The following is a 20496-nucleotide window of genomic DNA, read 5'->3' on the forward strand; positions in this document are numbered from 1 at the left end:
ATAACCTTATTATGATCTTATCATTCAAACCAGTTATTATTTTAAATATTAAAAGGATTGTTATTATATTTATTAATAGTATAGACAGTGAAGCCAAAAAAATGAAAAGCACAGAGGGACGAGAGGGGGAAATATGTAAAAGGGTAGCTAGTGATAGTAGTAAGTTAGTTCGGACAACATATTAATATTAGAATATTAGATAAAAGCTAAAATATTAGAAAAAAGATTTTTTTATGATATGTTTATTTATTTTTGACAAACAAAGCCAATGTCCATCTATATCCCTGTTTTTCACAATCTTGATGTACTGTAAATAACGATAAGCAATCGCATAAATATCGTCCATATTGGATTTCAATTACTTTTCTTCCCACTAGAGTGCGTTGATTTTTTGTATGTGGAATTCTACCACAGGGCCCATCTGCGTCCAAGCGGTTCCGTTCCCCGAACACTGAGAGTTCGCGCCTCTCCAAGACGGGCTGGCTACGTGGAGTTTTCCGAGTTTTCTCCACGTCTGTAACGCTTGAATAGGGACCAGTTACCCTTAAAAGTCCTCTGGCATTATTCCCAGCGTAACGACCATCATAAACGCATACAATTACTATTACACTTACGTCACACTTCACCATGGGACAATATAGCCTAGAAGCTCATGCCCAACTAGCTGACACAAGACAAGATTCTACCACAGAAAACTGAAACTAGTTAGAATGTAAAATAGCTGGCGATTTTTGTTTCTGTGTTCTGTTAAAGATTTTACTCCTATTGAGTCATCATATACTTTGCATATTGTATTATAATTAAACTCTTAAATATTTCATACTATAAAAATATGCAAATAGAAAACAAAAATTAATAAGGTTTCATTTTCTAAATGCAGTATATTATATTATACATTTTTAAGTTGTTTACTTACCTACAATATCTTTTTTGAAACCTCTGTATATATCAAACCTAAAATAGTAATCGAAATGAAAACATTTAGCATTTTAAAAAATATGTTTTTGTATTTTATATAAAATTGAAATATACGGATAAAAATTTGATGTAAGACTTATATTAATAAAGTATTTGTTTTTTATTATTATATTTTTTTAAATAAAAACAGAAATCAAGTAGATAAAAAAGTTTTATGTTTATGTCTTCTTTTTTTATTTAGATCTTTATTTGATTTTATAATTGGTAACAGATATTACAAAATTATTTTGACATAACTGTATCAATAGTAATAAAGCGGATTAGATAAACAATTTCTAGCGCTTTCCATGCACCGTAACTTCAAGGTGATACAAAAGACTATAAATAACATTGACCACCCGAAAGAGTCAAAGCACACATTTGTGAGGCCTTTGGCCAATTCGATGCGGGTGTAAAATAAATACTAATTTTTTTTATACCAATAATTCATATATAATAAATATCATTTTTAATTTTCAAAATTACTATTTACTTGCATTAGAGACGAATGAATATTTTATAAATTAAAAAATAAAAGATTAGATTGTAAAATCTAGTTTTGTGCTAGAATATATAATATTGTCAGGGTATAATAAGTATTCAGTAGGCTATAGGGTGATAAAATTTTTATGTATTTAAAAATTATAAAGAACGATTATTTTATCACATACCTTCTATATAACTATGATTGAAGAATGGATAAAAAATTATAATAATAATAATAATAATAATAATAATAACAACCATTTGTCGAACTTGCCTCTGTAAGAAGACTTTTAAATTATTGTTTAGTTCTAGTTCTTTTATTAAACTATATTGACATTGACTATAAATTACAAATGATCATTTTGCTTCTGCTGAGTTTTTCACTTTTATTTTTAATAAAATATGCATAAAATAAAACGACAAAGTAAAGTAATTTTCAAATTTATTTTATAGTATGTTTTTCTTTACTTTTTCGCCCTGGAGGCACTAATAAGGGCTTTTAATCATGCTTAGCACGGGTTCGGTCAGTTCCACGATGAGATGACCGAGTGATGACAGATGATCTCTTTGTAAAAAGGGCTGGCAGAATTACAATTTAATAAAAAGTAAAAATATATTACAGATGGATACTAGTCCAATCTTCACTGCTTGCCATGTCCAATCACCATCATGTATAATTGGCAAGCAGTGAAGATTGGACTAGTATCCATCTGTAATATATTTTTACTTTTTATTAGATGACAGGTGATGTTCGACATATCCAGGACAAACCATTTTGAAAATTCCAGGTTTTGACTCTTTTTCAGTCCCCCACAGAGGTAGACTCATACCTTAATCGCTCGGCCATCTATTTTAGATTATTAGAATACACAATAAAAGAACATTTAAATTTGTCTCAAGAATAGATGTCGTACACAGGTATATAAGTATAAATCTTAACCAAATGGCAGCTTCATTAGCAGTAACAGTTAACGTGGATATGGATAGAAAACACAAACTTTCAAATCAAAGTTTTCTTAATTTGTTTATACGAACACCAGTTCTATTTTAAATGTTAATTTCTTACTTTACTTATTTGGTTGGAAATAATCTTATAAACAAAATAACAGTAAAATAATTTAAGTAAGGTCTATTTAAGAAAGGATTATAAATAAACAATTTAATTATATTATTAACTATTATGAATTAAATTAACTAGATTTTTCCTAACGATTTAGTGGTTTATGACATTTTTAATAGCTTGAATCTGTCATAATAATATAAAAGCTCTCAGTCTAAATTCAGTATAAATATAATCATTTAAATCTAAGAAGTTATTTTGAAAATTTTAAATTTTTAATTCGTTAAAATACAGATTCCTTCATTCTTCGTCATTTTTATTGATAATGAAAACATCTATATAAAAACTTTTTAATTTTAAATTAATCAAAATTCGGAATGATTAATTTATATTATTAAAATACTTATTTACCCAGTTAATAGAATTGCAAGATCCCATTTCGTATTACTTTCCTTCTTTTTGTCACTTTGCCATTTACAAAACTCTTTTAAATATTTTACTGCATCAACTTTTTTTGAAGTTTTCTAAAAAGTATTATTTATACTTAGAGATTTAAAATTTCTAATCAAATTATAAACATAAAATTTAGTACGTATCGCAGATATTTCTTAATACCAACGATACATGCCAAATTAGAAATAAAATCATCAATAAAAATTAAATCTAAAAACTAATATTTTATTGTTAGTGGTAGGATAAATTAATCTTACTTTTGATATTGTAAAAATTTAAAATTCGGCAAATCGTCAAATTTTTGACAATTCACTGACTTATATAAAATATTTTTGAATTTTTAGTTATTTAAACTGCTTGAGTTGATGCGAATCATATCGTGTGAAAAAATCGAAATAGTTTTATTGGTCCAGTTTCAGTCAGATAATGCCACCAGAGTGCTTTAAAATTGCTACCCAGTATCCTATAAAATGGTTCACAGAATCTCTTTGTTCAGAACTTTCAGTGTATCTGATATCTGAAGGTCTTTGAATGACGGGCATGTCTGTCCTATGCAGTCGGGTTGGGGGAAGCAGGACGGCCATTTCGTCAAATTGCTTGCTATCTGGGCTGTTTATTTATTTTTTACCTGAGTGTGAAGAGGTGTTGAGAAAGTGGATAAGTGAAGGCACACATACATGGCCACGCGCTTGAAGCGCCAGACAGATCACAAGGAAAGATGATCAACTGAATGTGAGAAGAGCACGAACAGCTGCAACGGCGTATTTATCCGCCATCCAGATTCAAACAGAAATTTCGCTACAGGTTCCAGTCTCTTCCCCCACCATTAGCAGACGACTAGAAGAGGAAAATTTGTAGTAGGGTGACTGCCACGCATCCTATTATTAACACCGAATATCGTCGGCTTCTTTTGCAGTGGTGCCTTGACAGGGAAGCTTGAACTGCTAAGGACTGTCAGCGGTATCGTCTTTAATGACCAACCCTGGTTCTGTTTGGGAACGAACGACCATCACTTTAGTGTGGAAGACCATATTGGTGAGCGCTTTAATCTCGTTTTTACTATTAAGTGGCACACTACCCATTTCTGGCATGCTAGTCTGGGGAGCCGTTTCGTATGAAAGTCATCTCTAGTAGTAGTGCGAGGGACATTGACGGCACAGCTCTACGTTTATAATTATAATTTATATTTATAAATATTACTGTATATTTACAATTTGTAATATAGAGATATTTATTTACTTATTAAGTATAAAAAAGTTAATCTTTTGGATATATTTGTTCTATAAACGAACTAATACAACAATCACATGATATTTCACTTTAACTAAAATACACTTGAATATTTTCAATAATTATAAATTTATTTTAATTACATAATAATTATTTAAAATATCTAATCATTTTATTGTTTTATTTAAATAATAAAAAATAAATGGTACTTAATTTCACTTTTAACGTAAACATTTTAAAATTGAACATTATTTTTTAATGAAATACAGTTAAATAGGTAGAATAATTAAATCTTTTAATAAGATAAAACTAAAAATAGATACAAAATAAATAATTCATTAAAGATAACAATACAAAACAATTTTGTTTCATAAAGTAATGTCTTAACATTGTATTTTTTAACCGAAATGTTTGATACATTTCACTTGTAAACATTTGTGAGAAATCAAAGATATAAACCTATAATGCAATATCCCATATTTTAAATAATATAAACATTCATAAAACTATTTATAATTATATATTTTCGTTTGATATAAATACCAATTTGTTCCCTATAAACATATCTATTATTAAATATAATTCAAATACTGTGTATTTTATTTTGTAATATTAATTTACTTACCTTGCGATAGTTCAGTTTATTTAATTCAACTATCGTGATACGTATTGGAACATTTAAACTTCCATATTTGAAGACTAATTGCATCTATGAGCGTAAAATATTAAATAATGTTTATTATAAATTTGAGAAAACTAATTGATAATTATTAATTTTACCTGATTTAATATATTTAATACAACAGCATTAGTTTTGAATGATTTCTCTGTATAATGATGTTTTAACCTTTCATCAATGAAAACAGCTGTTTCTATTGTATATTTATTCGCTGATCTTTTATTTCTATTTAAAATTTTATTTTTTGTTATTATTTCTCTTCCTGTAGCTAATTCAAAAATAAGTTATTTGTTTATAAATTTTAAAATGTGTGAATATAGAAAATATAAGTGTTTTAATTCGAAAATAATTACCAGATTCATTAGTTCCACATATATCTGTTTCAGTTCGTAAAACTTTTGACAATATATGAAGAACAGGACTCTTTTGGTTTGCTGATAATTTCATATCTGTTCTTACTACAGAAAGAGGCTTGATGAAATAAGTTTCTTCAGTTAACAACAATGTTCCATGCTAGAAAATTCAATGGTTTAAATATTTTTAAGCTAATAACTTAAAAAGATGATAATTATTGAAGTAATTGTCATGAGTACTGTCGATTAAATTCTCACCAAGATTCCATCTCCATGACAAATAGAAATGGCGGCCATTCCTCCTTTATGAGATACAATTGGCCCTTGAAATAGGCAAGGAACGTTGGAATGATTAAAAATCTTGGATTCTTCAAAATTATTTGACAAAAGATTATAGTTCGGATATAATTCCACATAAAATACAGCCCTTCTCGTCTTAATAATAACTAATTTTCCGTGTTCATTGCTAGAAACATCCGTTTCGTTTTTTGGCATAGAATAGATTACGGGATAAAATGTATCGCCTATAAATAATACAATTAAACATAAATTTAGAGTATTTGTTAACATTTAATCAAAAAACAGAATATATTATATATCTTAATAATCTTTTCATATTATTATTACAGCTCTTTCCTGAAATCTATGTTACGAATAAGAAGCGAAAAACGTAAATATGCATCATAATTATAAGCAGTGTATAATGTTATTTACAAAAGTAAATGATTAATGCAACGTCATTAGATTATTATGGAAGTTGAATAAGAACGATATCAGACTCTTTTTCACATAATACGATAATATATATATTATATTATGTGTACAGAAGGGCTCAAAAATATATACACACTTCAATACTGGCTATGCTCTTTTTAAAATCCGAATTGAATTATTGCGGTATAGTATCGTGTTGTCTCTAAAGATGTCAGTTATCTCACGAGTGCTAAAGGCATCATGTGGCCATCAAGAGGGTCATAATGATAGAGGCACGCTTGACTTTGGAGCAACGCAATTTCAATATCACTTACTTTGAAGTGGTATTAGAAATTTGAAAGTGTTTGCGAAGCACATTACAACAATAGCGGTGTGAGTTTGGAACAAAACCACCAACACGACTGACAATCGCACGCATTCTTAATAAATTTGAAGCTGTGGCATCGTGTTTGACGTGCACAAGCAGACATCTGGGAGACGTCCTTCGTCTTCGGATATAATGCGCCTAATGTGATTGCAGTAGTCAAACATGACTTACAGCTATACTTTGATGTCTTCACAAATCTAATAATAAGCTTTAATACAGATATTTTTCATGTTGAAGTGTGATTTTTTGGCCCCTCTGTATATAACAATAAATTTATTGTTAACTCTCATTTGATTACATCAATCTAATTACTACATTCTGCTTTTTTTTTTTTTTATCGCGAGAGATATTCTCAAATAATTAGTATTATTATTTATAACTATAAGAAATTGATATTAGTTTTAACTTTTTATGTTTTTATTATAATTTTAAATTAATTTTTCTGTTATTGATTTTTAGAAATATGTTTCTCTTATTTAATTTTTTCGTATTTAATTTTCCGTTATTTATTTATATCTATATAAATTCATTACTTCCTAACTTAAGTTCTGTTTGTATTATATAAGTTTTCTCATGTATAAGAAAAAATACATGAGAAAACTTATGTTCAGTATTGGACTATAGAATGATGATTATATATTAAAAATACTGAAAATCAAAATAATATCATAAAAAAATTTTCATAAACTTTTGTAATATAGAAAATAATAAATTATTTTAACACTAAAATTATTCGTAACTACTGCACATGGAAAATTTTATAGTCAGATCGATCCTGGAATTATACAGTTTTTAATTAGTTTAATTTTATTTAATGGCACCTGGTTCTGCAGAGCACTACCAGGACTGTTTAGTTAGGAACGGAAATGCATTTATATATATATATATATATATATATATAAATTTGATAAACTTATATACGACTTTAAACCATTAGCTAATTGATTTTTATCCATATATTACATGTAAACTGAGATTGATTTTGCATTTATATTTACTCTATCACAATTAAAATTTCATAATATTTTAATGATAAGCAGTAAGAAAAAATAATTAGAACTCACCTAAAGTTACATTGTTTTCTTTTGATGTAACTAAATTTTCCTCCCAAAGAATCTTTTTATTTGGGAAATTATGTAAAATAAATTTACTTTAAAAATTAATTAATATCAATTTTTAATTTTTAATTAAGAATCATTCAGTTTTGTAACATTGTATTATTTTAGAAATAAAACATAATACTAATAATTTGTAATCGACGATTTCCAATATTAAAAAAAAAAAACAATATTAAAACTTCAAAATAAATTTTAAAATAACTATTAAATGAAACCATATAATAAAATTTAAAATAATATAAATAAGTAATGAAATGTAATATAAATTTTCGTTATATTGTAAGAAAAGTCTGTGATAAAATTATTTTATAATGTATTTTTAATGTTATTTGAGAAAGATACTAAAATTAAACATCATACCTGTAAAAAATAAATGAATATCAAGAGCTTGAACTTCATATCAGCAGTGTATATGATAACTTTGATTATCTTCATATATATATTTATAGATAAATTTTTAGGAAATAAATTACATTTCCTGTAGGAAAAGATGATAGGAAGCTTCCAGTTATGGTTAACAGTACGCTTTTATTTTTTTTAACTAAATAAAGTAGTTATTTGTGATTTATATATGCATTTGAATGAGTTCATTTTTTTCTTAAAAACTTCTTATAAATAAAGCAGCTTTTTAATCTACTGTGTTAATCTACTCTAACCAACTTAATTCTTAACTGAATGTGAAATTTTAAATGTTTTATAAATATAAATTTATTTTATTTTAGACTATTTTCATGGTATTATATTTAAAATAATTATTTTTTAAACAAATATATTTGAAATATTTAATAAGTTATGCGTAACGTTATATCTACTGTGACCTTTACAAATTGTTAATTTCTCAGTAACATCGCTTCATTAATATGACATTAAAAATTCTTTGAACAACTCAAAACGGATTTTTCAAATTATTTTCTGAGTAAATCAATGTTCTAATAAATAAACATACGAAATAACCAAGCATCAAATGTTTATGTTTTTGAATAAAAACTAAATATAATTGTTTAATTTTCAATGTAGTTTCGAAGATGTTCTGTTTTGTAGTTTTTATATCTATTTATTCCTTTCAGCACAACGAACTACAATGAAAGGGTTAGAAAACCGGCTTCCCATTAAGAAATTTGAGAGACTGAAATAAAACAAAAAATATATATTTTTAACTGTCAAGTTTATACTACATATGAGTTAATTACAGTAAAACCTCGCTATGTTGGACACCTGTGGTGGTGAAAATCCAAAGTTTCCAAAGTTAGCGAGGTGTCTAGGTTAAGGGTATGAGCGTTCCTGCAGATCTACACGCATAGCACATTTACTGCACATATTTTTTGTTAAATATAATAAAAAAGCATCAGTTTTAATGTTATCACAAAATTTAATGACCGAAAATGCATGTTAATACAATACTGTACTGTACGTTAAATCAGTTTGTAAGTTATGAGATGTAAGGTCTTGTCTACATATACATAGTATTAGTTATGTCAATATGACTTTCGTAGAAACATAGTTAGATCTTCATAGAAGATCTCATTAATATCTGGAAAAACAATCTGCTTACTTAAAGACATTCGACTGTAAAGTAAACACGCGGTGTTTATTTTTTCCAAAAAATTCTGTTACGTGGGATTGATGTAGATATCTCACTTTGAGATATCTACATCAATCCCACGTAACAGAATTTCCGGTTCCTTTTCTATTTCTATCACAAATACTTTCTCCACAAGATAATATGCATACGCATAACATTCAAGTTCTGTAATTTGTACGAGAACAGACTGATGGTTTAGTGCTTTCCCTTCTATTACTCCTGGTTCTATATCATCATCTGATTCATCACTTGATGCAGCTTCATCATTTTCTCGTGTTTGTGCAATAATATTTCAAAGAATACTTTCTGAATTGTCACTGGAACATTGGAGTCATTCAATGTTCCAGTAGCTTGAAATCCATTGAAATCCATTGAAATAGCTTGTAGACCAGTAATCCTTAGAAAATTTTCAGGGATCCGTTGTCTTGGAAGAGTAAAAATTAGCTTTCAAATCAATCTAAATTTTGTGTTATTGTGTGAAATTGTTGATTATTGTGTTAAAAAAAATACATATGTTACTATATCATATGTTTTTATTTTATTAAATGTGTTTCTATGTAACTGGTTTCTTTTGCAATTCTATTTAATGCATTTAAAAACATTTTTCCGAGAAGAGGTTGGTGATCTTCACTTGACTGCAAAATACTAAAGCGTCCATGATCATTTACTGTGATTGAATATTATACGCATAGCATTAAATTATATCATGAAAAACATAAAAATAATACGATATTTCACTGTTCTTTATTTTAACATACAATAAATATTGCAAAAGTTTCAATTTAGTAATTTTCACATTACTGGATTGAAATTACTTGCCCAGTTAAGAGATTAGCTTATCCCACTTTATTCTTTTCTTCTTCAATTTCCATTGCCACTTACAAAAGTTATCCAGATAAGAATTGCTTTGCTGCCCATTCTTCTGAATGTATTAAAAGTTAGGTATAATTTTAAACGAATAAATATGAAATCTTAATTTATATTAGTGTGGAATGAATAAATTTTGCATTTCATAAATTTTGTTTATGTATTTGTTATGAAGAAATTTACCATTCGGTTTCGCATTGTCTCATATCTAATAAGCACAAAATTAAGCGGATCGACAAACTTCTATATCTGAATATCAATTAAATCTAATAAAGATACATTCATTTGTTATTTTCTTACATTGAAAATGGATTAAAATATTTAAAATGCCAAGAACAACAAAAAAAAAATTGGACGATAACACATTATATCGATCTTGTAATACTTGATCTATAAAAACCGCAGCCTCAATTGTAGCGATTTTAATTGTTTTTGGATCTATGTTTAAGATATTGATTTGACATTTCATTTCTTGCATTCTTATATTTCTGTTTAGAAACTGTAAAATTTATAATATAGATAAAAATTAAAAATATTACCTGTGTCACAAAATTTCACGAAATTTTGCGAAGACTTGGATAAAGCATGAGGAAAACTACTCTTGTTATATTCATACACTTAACACCTTATTCTTGCCGAGAAAATTTATTCAAAACAAACGTTTTCAGCCTGATTCACAGGCCATCTTCAGGTTTAGAATACATTTGAACTAAAATTCTATCATTGGAACACAAAATTCAAATTCAAAATTAATAAGATACATTTAAACAAAAATTAAATAGACAACATAAATACCAATAAACTAAAACATAAAATATATAAACATGCAAGAAACGAATATATAAGTATTAATAAATGCAATACTAAGACATTCAATAAAACAGTTATAACTATTGGTTAGAGCCCTTATTAAAGTTCCTAACCATGAACTTCCACGCAGAGGGTAGACTTTCTGCGTCCCTCGCATTTAGACAGCCTTCTTGTAATCTACTCCTATAAATCTGTAACTTTTCTGCCGTCAATGCCAAAGATGGAGAAGATAAAGTGTTTATGATGGTCGCCTCATTCCATTTAACTATAGCTCCTGGCGCTTGCGCCATTTGGGACAAAATTGTTGTATTAGACCTCTTTCTGATGTTACAACTATGCTCCTTGATTCTAAGCCCTAAACTTCTAGTGGTTACTCCAATGTAGTCTTTTTTAACGCCCAATTGCATGTTCTCATATGGAATTTTATAAACTCCTGCTTTCTCTTCTGATTTTATACCATCCTTATCATTCCTGAGGATTTTGTATAAATTAGGCGCCCTTTTTAAAAGCATTCTCGAATCTTTTTTGTGTGCAATCTCCTTCATGACTGTATTCATACTCTCATTATACGTAAATTTTACGCTTTTATTGGGAGCATTTTTAAAAAACCTTTTTTCGATGTTGGCTTCATACTTCTTAATTAATCCCAGAATCGTACTTTTTTGGTAACCTAGGGCCTTGGCTACGTCTATTATTCTATTCATTTCTTTCCTCCTGTCTTGTACTCTTTCACAATACAAAAATGCTCTTCTTATTAAAGCTCTGAAAGCCGCTATTTTATATTTATACGGATCCTTGGATTGGGAGGGAATGTACAAAGGGCTGTGTGATGGTTTAATAAAAACGTTAGTGGACAGGTGGCCTTTTCTGAATGTAATATCAATGTCGAGAAAATGCAGATTCAAGGAACTCTTCTGTTCCAATCTTAAAGTAAGGCCATCATTGTTACAGTTGATGTTATCCAAAAAATCCTTGATTCTGCTGTTATTTCTCCATAATATAAATAAGTCATCAACGTATCTGCTAAAATACATGATATCATCCTTAAAAACATGAAAAACTCTTCTTTCCAGTCTTCGAACCACCAATTCACATAGGATCCCTGAAAGCGGGCTTCCCATAGGGACCCCTCTTCTCTGTCTGTAGACTTGCCCATTAAAAATGAAGCAAGACTCACGGCAGACCAAACTAGCCAAACTCTCTACTTCTTCAGTATAATTAAGCAATTCTGAGTTATTACAGTATAAGAAGTCCAATAGCGCCTCCTCACACGATTCTATCCTAACCGACGGATACATGCTCTCATAATCGAAAACAGTTGCAACTTCATCCTCCATTAATGCTATATTCTGCAGATCTTTAACCACTTTTATAGGATCCCGTGCCACTAGAGTATCTGTGCCTAGCTGCGAGGATAAATACTCATGCAACTTCTTCTCCAACACAAACGTGGGACCTCTGCATTTCTCTACCACAGGTCTTATTTCTTTACCGGTTTTATGCACCTTAGCGAAAGCAAATAACCTAGGTGTTCCAGGCCTAGGGTTCCTACACTTCCTGAGAAAAGGCAAAGCCTTGGAAAGCTTAGAGACCTCTAGTTTTCTGACCTTCCTATCCAATCTTCCAATAAAATTGTTGTTGATCTTCTCACATTCCGTCTTTACGATATAATCCATTAGTGCTTCGTTATATGTACTCCTTTTCATGATGACCAGTTGCTTACTTTTATCCGCCCTAGTCAATACCAATTCATTCTGCCTTAACCAATTCTTAGTGAGCCGGATATCACTACTTCCAATATCTTGCTTTCGGTCCTTCTGCCTGTTGTTAAGGACTGCTTTCCATCTGAAGTACTCTTTTTCTAAATCGTCTAGTCCAACAATGCCCCTTTCAATTTCCTGTACTGAGGTTTCCCAATTCATAGCCTCCATTGGAACAAAATTTGGGCCTTTTTCTAGGAGCTTCTTGATCCTTCCTGGTACCTCTATTTGGTCCCACGTGCGGAAAGTAATAAGGTTTTTCCAATGGAGGCTATGAATTGGGAAACCTCAGTACAGGAAATTGAAAGGGGCATTGTTGGACTAGACGATTTAGAAAAAGAGTACTTCAGATGGAAAGCAGTCCTTAACAACAGGCAGAAGGACCGAAAGCAAGATATTGGAAGTAGTGATATCCGGCTCACTAAGAATTGGTTAAGGCAGAATGAATTGGTATTGACTAGGGCGGATAAAAGTAAGCAACTGGTCATCATGAAAAGGAGTACATATAACGAAGCACTAATGGATTATATCGTAAAGACGGAATGTGAGAAGATCAACAACAATTTTATTGGAAGATTGGATAGGAAGGTCAGAAAACTAGAGGTCTCTAAGCTTTCCAAGGCTTTGCCTTTTCTCAGGAAGTGTAGGAACCCTAGGCCTGGAACACCTAGGTTATTTGCTTTCGCTAAGGTGCATAAAACCGGTAAAGAAATAAGACCTGTGGTAGAGAAATGCAGAGGTCCCACGTTTGTGTTGGAGAAGAAGTTGCATGAGTATTTATCCTCGCAGCTAGGCACAGATACTCTAGTGGCACGGGATCCTATAAAAGTGGTTAAAGATCTGCAGAATATAGCATTAATGGAGGATGAAGTTGCAACTGTTTTCGATTATGAGAGCATGTATCCGTCGGTTAGGATAGAATCGTGTGAGGAGGCGCTATTGGACTTCTTATACTGTAATAACTCAGAATTGCTTAATTATACTGAAGAAGTAGAGAGTTTGGCTAGTTTGGTCTGCCGTGAGTCTTGCTTCATTTTTAATGGGCAAGTCTACAGACAGAGAAGAGGGGTCCCTATGGGAAGCCCGCTTTCAGGGATCCTATGTGAATTGGTGGTTCGAAGACTGGAAAGAAGAGTTTTTCATGTTTTTAAGGATGATATCATGTATTTTAGCAGATACGTTGATGACTTATTTATATTATGGAGAAATAACAGCAGAATCAAGGATTTTTTGGATAACATCAACTGTAACAATGATGGCCTTACTTTAAGATTGGAACAGAAGAGTTCCTTGAATCTGCATTTTCTCGACATTGATATTACATTCAGAAAAGGCCACCTGTCCACTAACGTTTTTATTAAACCATCACACAGCCCTTTGTACATTCCCTCCCAATCCAAGGATCCGTATAAATATAAAATAGCGGCTTTCAGAGCTTTAATAAGAAGAGCATTTTTGTATTGTGAAAGAGTACAAGACAGGAGGAAAGAAATGAATAGAATAATAGACGTAGCCAAGGCCCTAGGTTACCAAAAAAGTACGATTCTGGGATTAATTAAGAAGTATGAAGCCAACATCGAAAAAAGGTTTTTTAAAAATGCTCCCAATAAAAGCGTAAAATTTACGTATAATGAGAGTATGAATACAGTCATGAAGGAGATTGCACACAAAAAAGATTCGAGAATGCTTTTAAAAAGGGCGCCTAATTTATACAAAATCCTCAGGAATGATAAGGATGGTATAAAATCAGAAGAGAAAGCAGGAGTTTATAAAATTCCATATGAGAACATGCAATTGGGCGTTAAAAAAGACTACATTGGAGTAACCACTAGAAGTTTAGGGCTTAGAATCAAGGAGCATAGTTGTAACATCAGAAAGAGGTCTAATACAACAATTTTGTCCCAAATGGCGCAAGCGCCAGGAGCTATAGTTAAATGGAATGAGGCGACCATCATAAACACTTTATCTTCTCCATCTTTGGCATTGACGGCAGAAAAGTTACAGATTTATAGGAGTAGATTACAAGAAGGCTGTCTAAATGCGAGGGACGCAGAAAGTCTACCCTCTGCGTGGAAGTTCATGGTTAGGAACTTTAATAAGGGCTCTAACCAATAGTTATAACTGTTTTATTGAATGTCTTAGTATTGCATTTATTAATACTTATATATTCGTTTCTTGCATGTTTATATATTTTATGTTTTAGTTTATTGGTATTTATGTTGTCTATTTAATTTTTGTTTAAATGTATCTTATTAATTTTGAATTTGAATTTTGTGTTCCAATGATAGAATTTTAGTTCAAATGTATTCTAAACCTGAAGATGGCCTGTGAATCAGGCTGAAAACGTTTGTTTTGAATAAATTTTCTCGGCAAGAATAAGGTGTTAAGTGTATGAATATATATATTTTGCTGAGTGCTTTGTGATACTCTTGTTATTAAATAAAAATTCAAAATTCAATTCAGTTGAAGATTGTAGTTTAATAAAGTAATTGTCTTCTGATGTTATTTCAATAATTTTCTTTATCTAAGTAATTTTTCTAATCGCATGATAATTAAATCATGTTTTGGATAAATCTAATTTTACTGGTACTCGTTATACTGTATATAAATTGAGAATTATTTTTATAGAGGTTATATATTTATTAAATAAGACTCAAAGACATTTTAACTAACAAAAGATAATACCATTAAATAGCTAAATAAAGCGCACTGTTTTATTTCAAAATATACATTTTAGATACATATAATTATCTTTTCGCCACTTTTTCAAGGAACAAACCTTCTCGACAAAACTGTAAAAAGATAAATTAATGTATTTAAAATTAAATTAAACATAATTTAATTTTAAGTTAAATATAAAAATAAATTAAAATCTTATTTTAAATTGTCAGTTTATTCATATATCTTTAATAATCATAAATGATAATTTTAATAGACAAATTTTATTTTAATGTAAAAATTAAAATGACACAAGAGTAAAGTCTTGAAATATTTAAATTATAATTTAAAGTTCAAATGTAAAGACAGTCCGTATATAAATATTTAAAAGATATAGTGTTTTTATGATACTCTATCGTTTTCATAAATGTTCTGTTTGGAAAGTTCTACACAATACACTGAAAAATATTTGGTATGCCAATAATCAGGAAAGATGAAAGTATGATTTTCATATCGGAAATGATATTACGAAAGATATAAATTGAATGTTTAAAGTCTCGAGTATGTCCAATTGTGTGGAATGCGTACCGTATAACAGAAAAAACACGTTGTGTTATATTAGGGGCTCGGGTTTATAAGCGGTGGACATGTTGAGCCTGTGCCCAATGATCTCTACAAAAAAGAAACTAATAAAAACGAAATTAAGGAAAAGAGAAATGAAAAGAAGTTAGGAATGATTCAGTGATTCAGGAAAGGAAATACGGCCGGCCACATAAAATAAATAAATAAATATATATATTTATGTTTATATATTTGTAATTTATAGCATTTTTATCTGCAGAGGAGTAAGTTACACAAAGACTCCATAACTTCGATTATGTTGGTACTCCAGATCAATTAATCTGCCTCTTGTGTGCGACATTCCAAAGGTGCAGTTCGGGGAGTTTTCTTTCTTTTCAGAAAGAAAACTTTTCCCGAACATACAAAACTTTCCCGAAAATTATTGCACGCTAGAACACACACACCAAAAAAAAAGGAAGAATTTATGAACGAATTAATAACTATTACTACGTAGTTTGGAAGATTCAAATTAACGATACAAATATTGAAATTGGCCTACTATATAATCTGCCTCCCAGAACTAAACATAATTAACGTAAACATTTTTTAACTAAAAGAACGCCTTAATTTAAGCACGCGTCATTATCATAGAACAAATAGAATTTAAACGCTGAGCGTAACATTTGTTTAACCCTCTCCTATGTTGAAATTGAATTAACGTTATTTTTTATTTTGTAATAAATATACAAGAAATATGAAAAATGTGTATAAAATGATGATAAAACTTTTATTTAGCTATTCAATCGAAACAATTCGGGAAAAAGTTTTAAATGCAGTTTATTAATTAGCAAATTTTTCATGAGGAAAGATGAATGAATGTTTTAATTCAAGCTGACACGAAATGTGATTAATTAAATAGTGTCGATAAGACTTGTAAAAGAAAAACAATTTTTTTTCGGTTCTTTTTAAGACTCAATTTCGGTTTTTCATAGAAATTGAAATGTACTTCGATAAGAGAGGACTCTGTCTTTATTGCAAGCGCGTAACCGTGTACAACGATGTAACGAGTGACCGAAACGATCTGAAACAAAGTAACAACGTTTTAATTCCACCTTTAAAACACACGCTTCTTTCGCGTTTTTGCGAATATTTTTAATTAATATCATTTTCATCATCATCAATACTCCATTTTATTCCAACGTTTTTGTGGTTATTGACATAATGTTAATTTCCTATCGCAAATTTTCCCGGAACTGTTTTAATTTCCTCGTTCGAGCGATAGGACATATTCTGCACCTCTTGTAATTCCAAACATTATGGCATTTATTAAAACTGCCGAGTAGGCTAACGAGAAAGGTCACCTCAGTTAACATTTCTAGTTTGTTCCGTTTCGCAGCATTTATAAAGATTGATGTTATTTTTAAAATTTTTAAATTTTCATTTAAAAATTTTAAAAATAAACTTACTTTATCTTTACCACATTTACTGCCTTCTAAAGCACCGAATTTTCCAAAGGCATCTTTTCCACAAACACATTGTAATTCATGGCAGATATCCTGAAATTAATTAAACTTCGAAATGATTTTGATGCATAACTTATAAATTTAATTGAAAAACGGCTTACTTTTTCAATGTATGTAGATGAACTGTAAACTGTGGCACCTTCCCCTTTCCAGTATTCACATTGTACTTCCGGAGGATACTTTTCTCCAGGTAAAATATATTCAAATTTAATAATAGAATTTAAAATTCGATTAGTAGACAAACAATGTAATCTTGAATTTCTAAAAAAGTATAATTTTCGTATTTTTAAAAATAAGAATATCAATCAAAATATATTTATTTTTAAAATATTCACCGAAAGCCTTTTCTCAAATACTCATTACTGCAACTTGACCAAGTTAGTTTCCGCTTTGTACTAATAATAGGAGACTTTGTATTACAATCATTTTAATCGCCGTCGTGATCCATCGTTAAACTGTAATTATAAAATTAATTTTTGAAAAAAACTATTCGTTTCTCATAGATATGAACACTTAAATTATATAAATTATATAAAAAAGTTTATTAAAACCAATGCAAAATAAAATTTACAAAAATTAACAATATACTACAATTTACGAAAAAAATTAAAAATAATTATTTTTTTAAATAATTTTTTTTTATATTTAAAATAATTTTTAAAAATATTCATAAATGTATTTTAAAACAGTGAAATTACCTATGTCCAATTTCATGCGCTGCTACTAATACAGCGTTTAAGTCATTCCCTTCAATTAAGACTCAATTATATCCAGGCACACAATGTTGCTAATACCTAAAATACCAAAAGTATGTTCAAGTATATAATAATTAATTTATATTTATATTACAGTATAAAAAATATTTTAAAATTATATTTATATCTCGTAAAAATACAGATAAAAGAATAACATAAAACAAGAACTAAAACAAAATGTTTAACAACATTAAAGTATAGTTTGAATGTGAAATATGAATATATTATTATATTTATTATAAATAATAGCATAATGAATTATTCTGGATTTCACATATCCAGCAGTTATGAATGACTCGTCTTTGCATTCACTTTCTCACTTTTAATTCAGTTTTGTCAAGCCATTGAGAGTTTGGTTTGAATAATTAAGATTGATTTTTCAAGTTTCGAATTATAACTAGAATCATCAATTCAAGCTCTATAGTTTAAGTTCATGAACTGGTATTTAAATCTAATAACGAAATCCATATGAATCCACATATTTGCAAATGACTTAGTTCAACTTTTATTGTTTATTAGTGTGTATTGTTTGTTATTATAAAAAAGTGTATCCGTAAAGTCAAGGTGAAGTTTTAAATTGTTAAATTTTTGTAAACACATAATACATACAACAATTAAATACCAAATTTATGCACAACGTTGGCTAACTAGAACGCAAAAACGGGCACGTTGCACATTAAAGCGGCTTTAATACAGCTAGACAATTATAACCGTTTTATTTAAAAAGGACTATGTCACTGGCTTGCTTATCGAGCTGTATTAAAAATTAGTTTTCTTTAAAAAATAATAATAATAACAACATCTCCGACAAACTGAAACAGAATAAATTTGGAATAATTGAATAAACTCGCTTGCGGTGTCATATTCTTTTGTATCTTCATGCAGAGAATACAAATCTAAGCTGTAAGTAGAATAATTCGAATTAAAGTTAAATTAACACTTTCATTTTAATTATCAAATTTTTAAGCATCGTTAAGTGTTACAAAGGAATAAATTAAAGAATTGTGATAAGAGAGAATTGTTGTCTTTCTAATTACTAAACCAACGATAATTTTATAAATATAAGTTTACTATCAGTTGTCGGTTTGGTCACTTACTACATAATATTTATAAAAAATAGAAGATACAGTGCTTGCATAAAGTTCCTTTGCATCATTATTCAGATTCAGTTCAGTTCCTTTGCATCATCAGTTCCTTTGCATCATCATTATTTTCTGTATTTTTTTTTCTATATAAAGTTATAAAAATTTTAAAAAATACAGAAGCATGTTTTGTAAATTGTATATTGTATGCAAAGTTGTATATAATTCTTATAATTAACTTTTTTATCATAGAAAATATACTATTTTTTTATAAATTCGATTTATATTGAATAATTAGAGGCAATAATTACTTTAAGTAATTAGTAACTTGTAATAATGTAGACTAATTGCGTTCCTTTCGATTTGCAAATAAAAAACTATCCAAATATAATTTTTTAAATAAAGATTTTGTTTACAAAGTAAAATAAACATACGCCGTGATTAATAAAGTTATCAATGTAGATATAACTATTTTGGTCAGTTATATTCGCAGGATCCTATAACATATAGTACACACGAAATTTATTTTAAAATTATTTTTTATATAAGATAATCTAATATTTCACAATTTCACAAAATGAACAATATAACTACTATATTAATTACTATTTATGAGTTTAAAAATTATCTACTTAACTCAACCAAATAACTAGAATTCCATAAATTTTATTTAAAATATAAAATTTGGAAGTTATTATTTCAAATAAATGGAAGATACGGTTCTTTACAATACAAAAACAACGTGTTCAATTATTATAAAATTAAAAACATTAAATAATTTATATACATTTTTTAAAATACAGTTTACATTTTATAGTTTTAAGAACGTTCGGATTTTACTTGTTTTTTCTTGGTTCATTGCTTGGTTTTCATATACAAGCCCACACTAAAAGTTATAAGGAAGAAAACCGATAAATAACATTAAATAAAAATTATTTTTAACGATATGAGTGAGTTATATACTACTTAGATTCATTTAATTCGTTATTTCTAGTGATGAGCCGGAAGTTCATTACTAGAAGTGACCAACGTATTCGCTCTTATTGTTTTTAGTAATGTGAGTAAACCAATAGATGGGTATATTGTGAATTGTAATGCTTGGATATGTTTTGATTTTAAATAGGTGACTTAGACTAGCAATAACACATGCTTAGATCTTAGACATTGATTAAAGATTTCGGTATAAGGTAAACACACAGCTATTTAAATTAACATTTAAGCCCGCAAAAAATACATTCTTATCTTATTCATTACGAAGCATGGGATGACTAAACAATTACACTGATAAAAACTTATAAAATCCAAGCGGATTATTAAGAAATACCCATTTTTATTTTTTAAACTAAACTATTGAGTTATTTTCGGGAAATTTATGGGATAGACTAGCGCACGAATGTAGCGATATTAACAATAACATGTTATTATATCAAATGTCGATAGATGAAGTTTGTTTTTATTATAAAATGAATAATTTTCTGCTT

The 20496-nt window shown here is 28.8% G+C and overlaps 3 protein-coding genes across 5 annotated transcripts in view; 1 reads left to right on the forward strand and 2 right to left on the reverse strand.

Annotated features, from left to right (window-relative positions):
* Positions 1–7826, reverse strand: part of LOC136982690 (putative phospholipase B-like 2) — a 30985-nt gene extending 23159 nt beyond the window's left edge. The window contains exons 1-8 of one of the 3 annotated variants that reach the window (XM_067279262.1): positions 7778–7826; positions 7364–7415; positions 5477–5742; positions 5219–5378; positions 4967–5127; positions 4812–4895; positions 2915–3027; positions 917–954 (exon numbers count right to left, since the gene is read on the reverse strand). In XM_067279262.1, the coding sequence (XP_067135363.1) occupies positions 917–954; positions 2915–3027; positions 4812–4895; positions 4967–5127; positions 5219–5378; positions 5477–5742; positions 7364–7415; positions 7778–7816 (913 nt within the window). In that variant the 5' untranslated portion in view covers positions 7817–7826. Of the gene's footprint in view, positions 1–916; positions 955–2914; positions 3028–4811; positions 4896–4966; positions 5134–5218; positions 5379–5476; positions 5743–7363; positions 7416–7777 lie in introns of all 3 variants that reach the window. The other 2 variants (XM_067279261.1, XM_067279263.1) reach the window with 2 other exon arrangements.
* Positions 7827–10756: 2930 nt separating this feature from the next.
* Positions 10757–12607, reverse strand: LOC136982712 (uncharacterized). The gene has a single exon (XM_067279283.1). The coding sequence runs from the start codon at positions 12605–12607 to the stop codon at positions 10757–10759; it is 1851 nt and encodes a 616-aa protein (XP_067135384.1).
* A 102-nt stretch (positions 12608–12709) lies between these two features.
* LOC136982713 (uncharacterized) lies at positions 12710–14551 on the forward strand. Its single transcript, XM_067279284.1, has one exon. The coding sequence runs from the start codon at positions 12710–12712 to the stop codon at positions 14549–14551; it is 1842 nt and encodes a 613-aa protein (XP_067135385.1).
* Positions 14552–20496: the final 5945 nt, after the last annotated feature.

Source organism: Centruroides vittatus, unplaced genomic scaffold (genome assembly GCF_030686945.1).
Source record: "Centruroides vittatus isolate TY-2023 unplaced genomic scaffold, ASM3068694v2 contig_862, whole genome shotgun sequence".
Taxonomy (NCBI): domain Eukaryota; kingdom Metazoa; phylum Arthropoda; class Arachnida; order Scorpiones; family Buthidae; genus Centruroides; species Centruroides vittatus.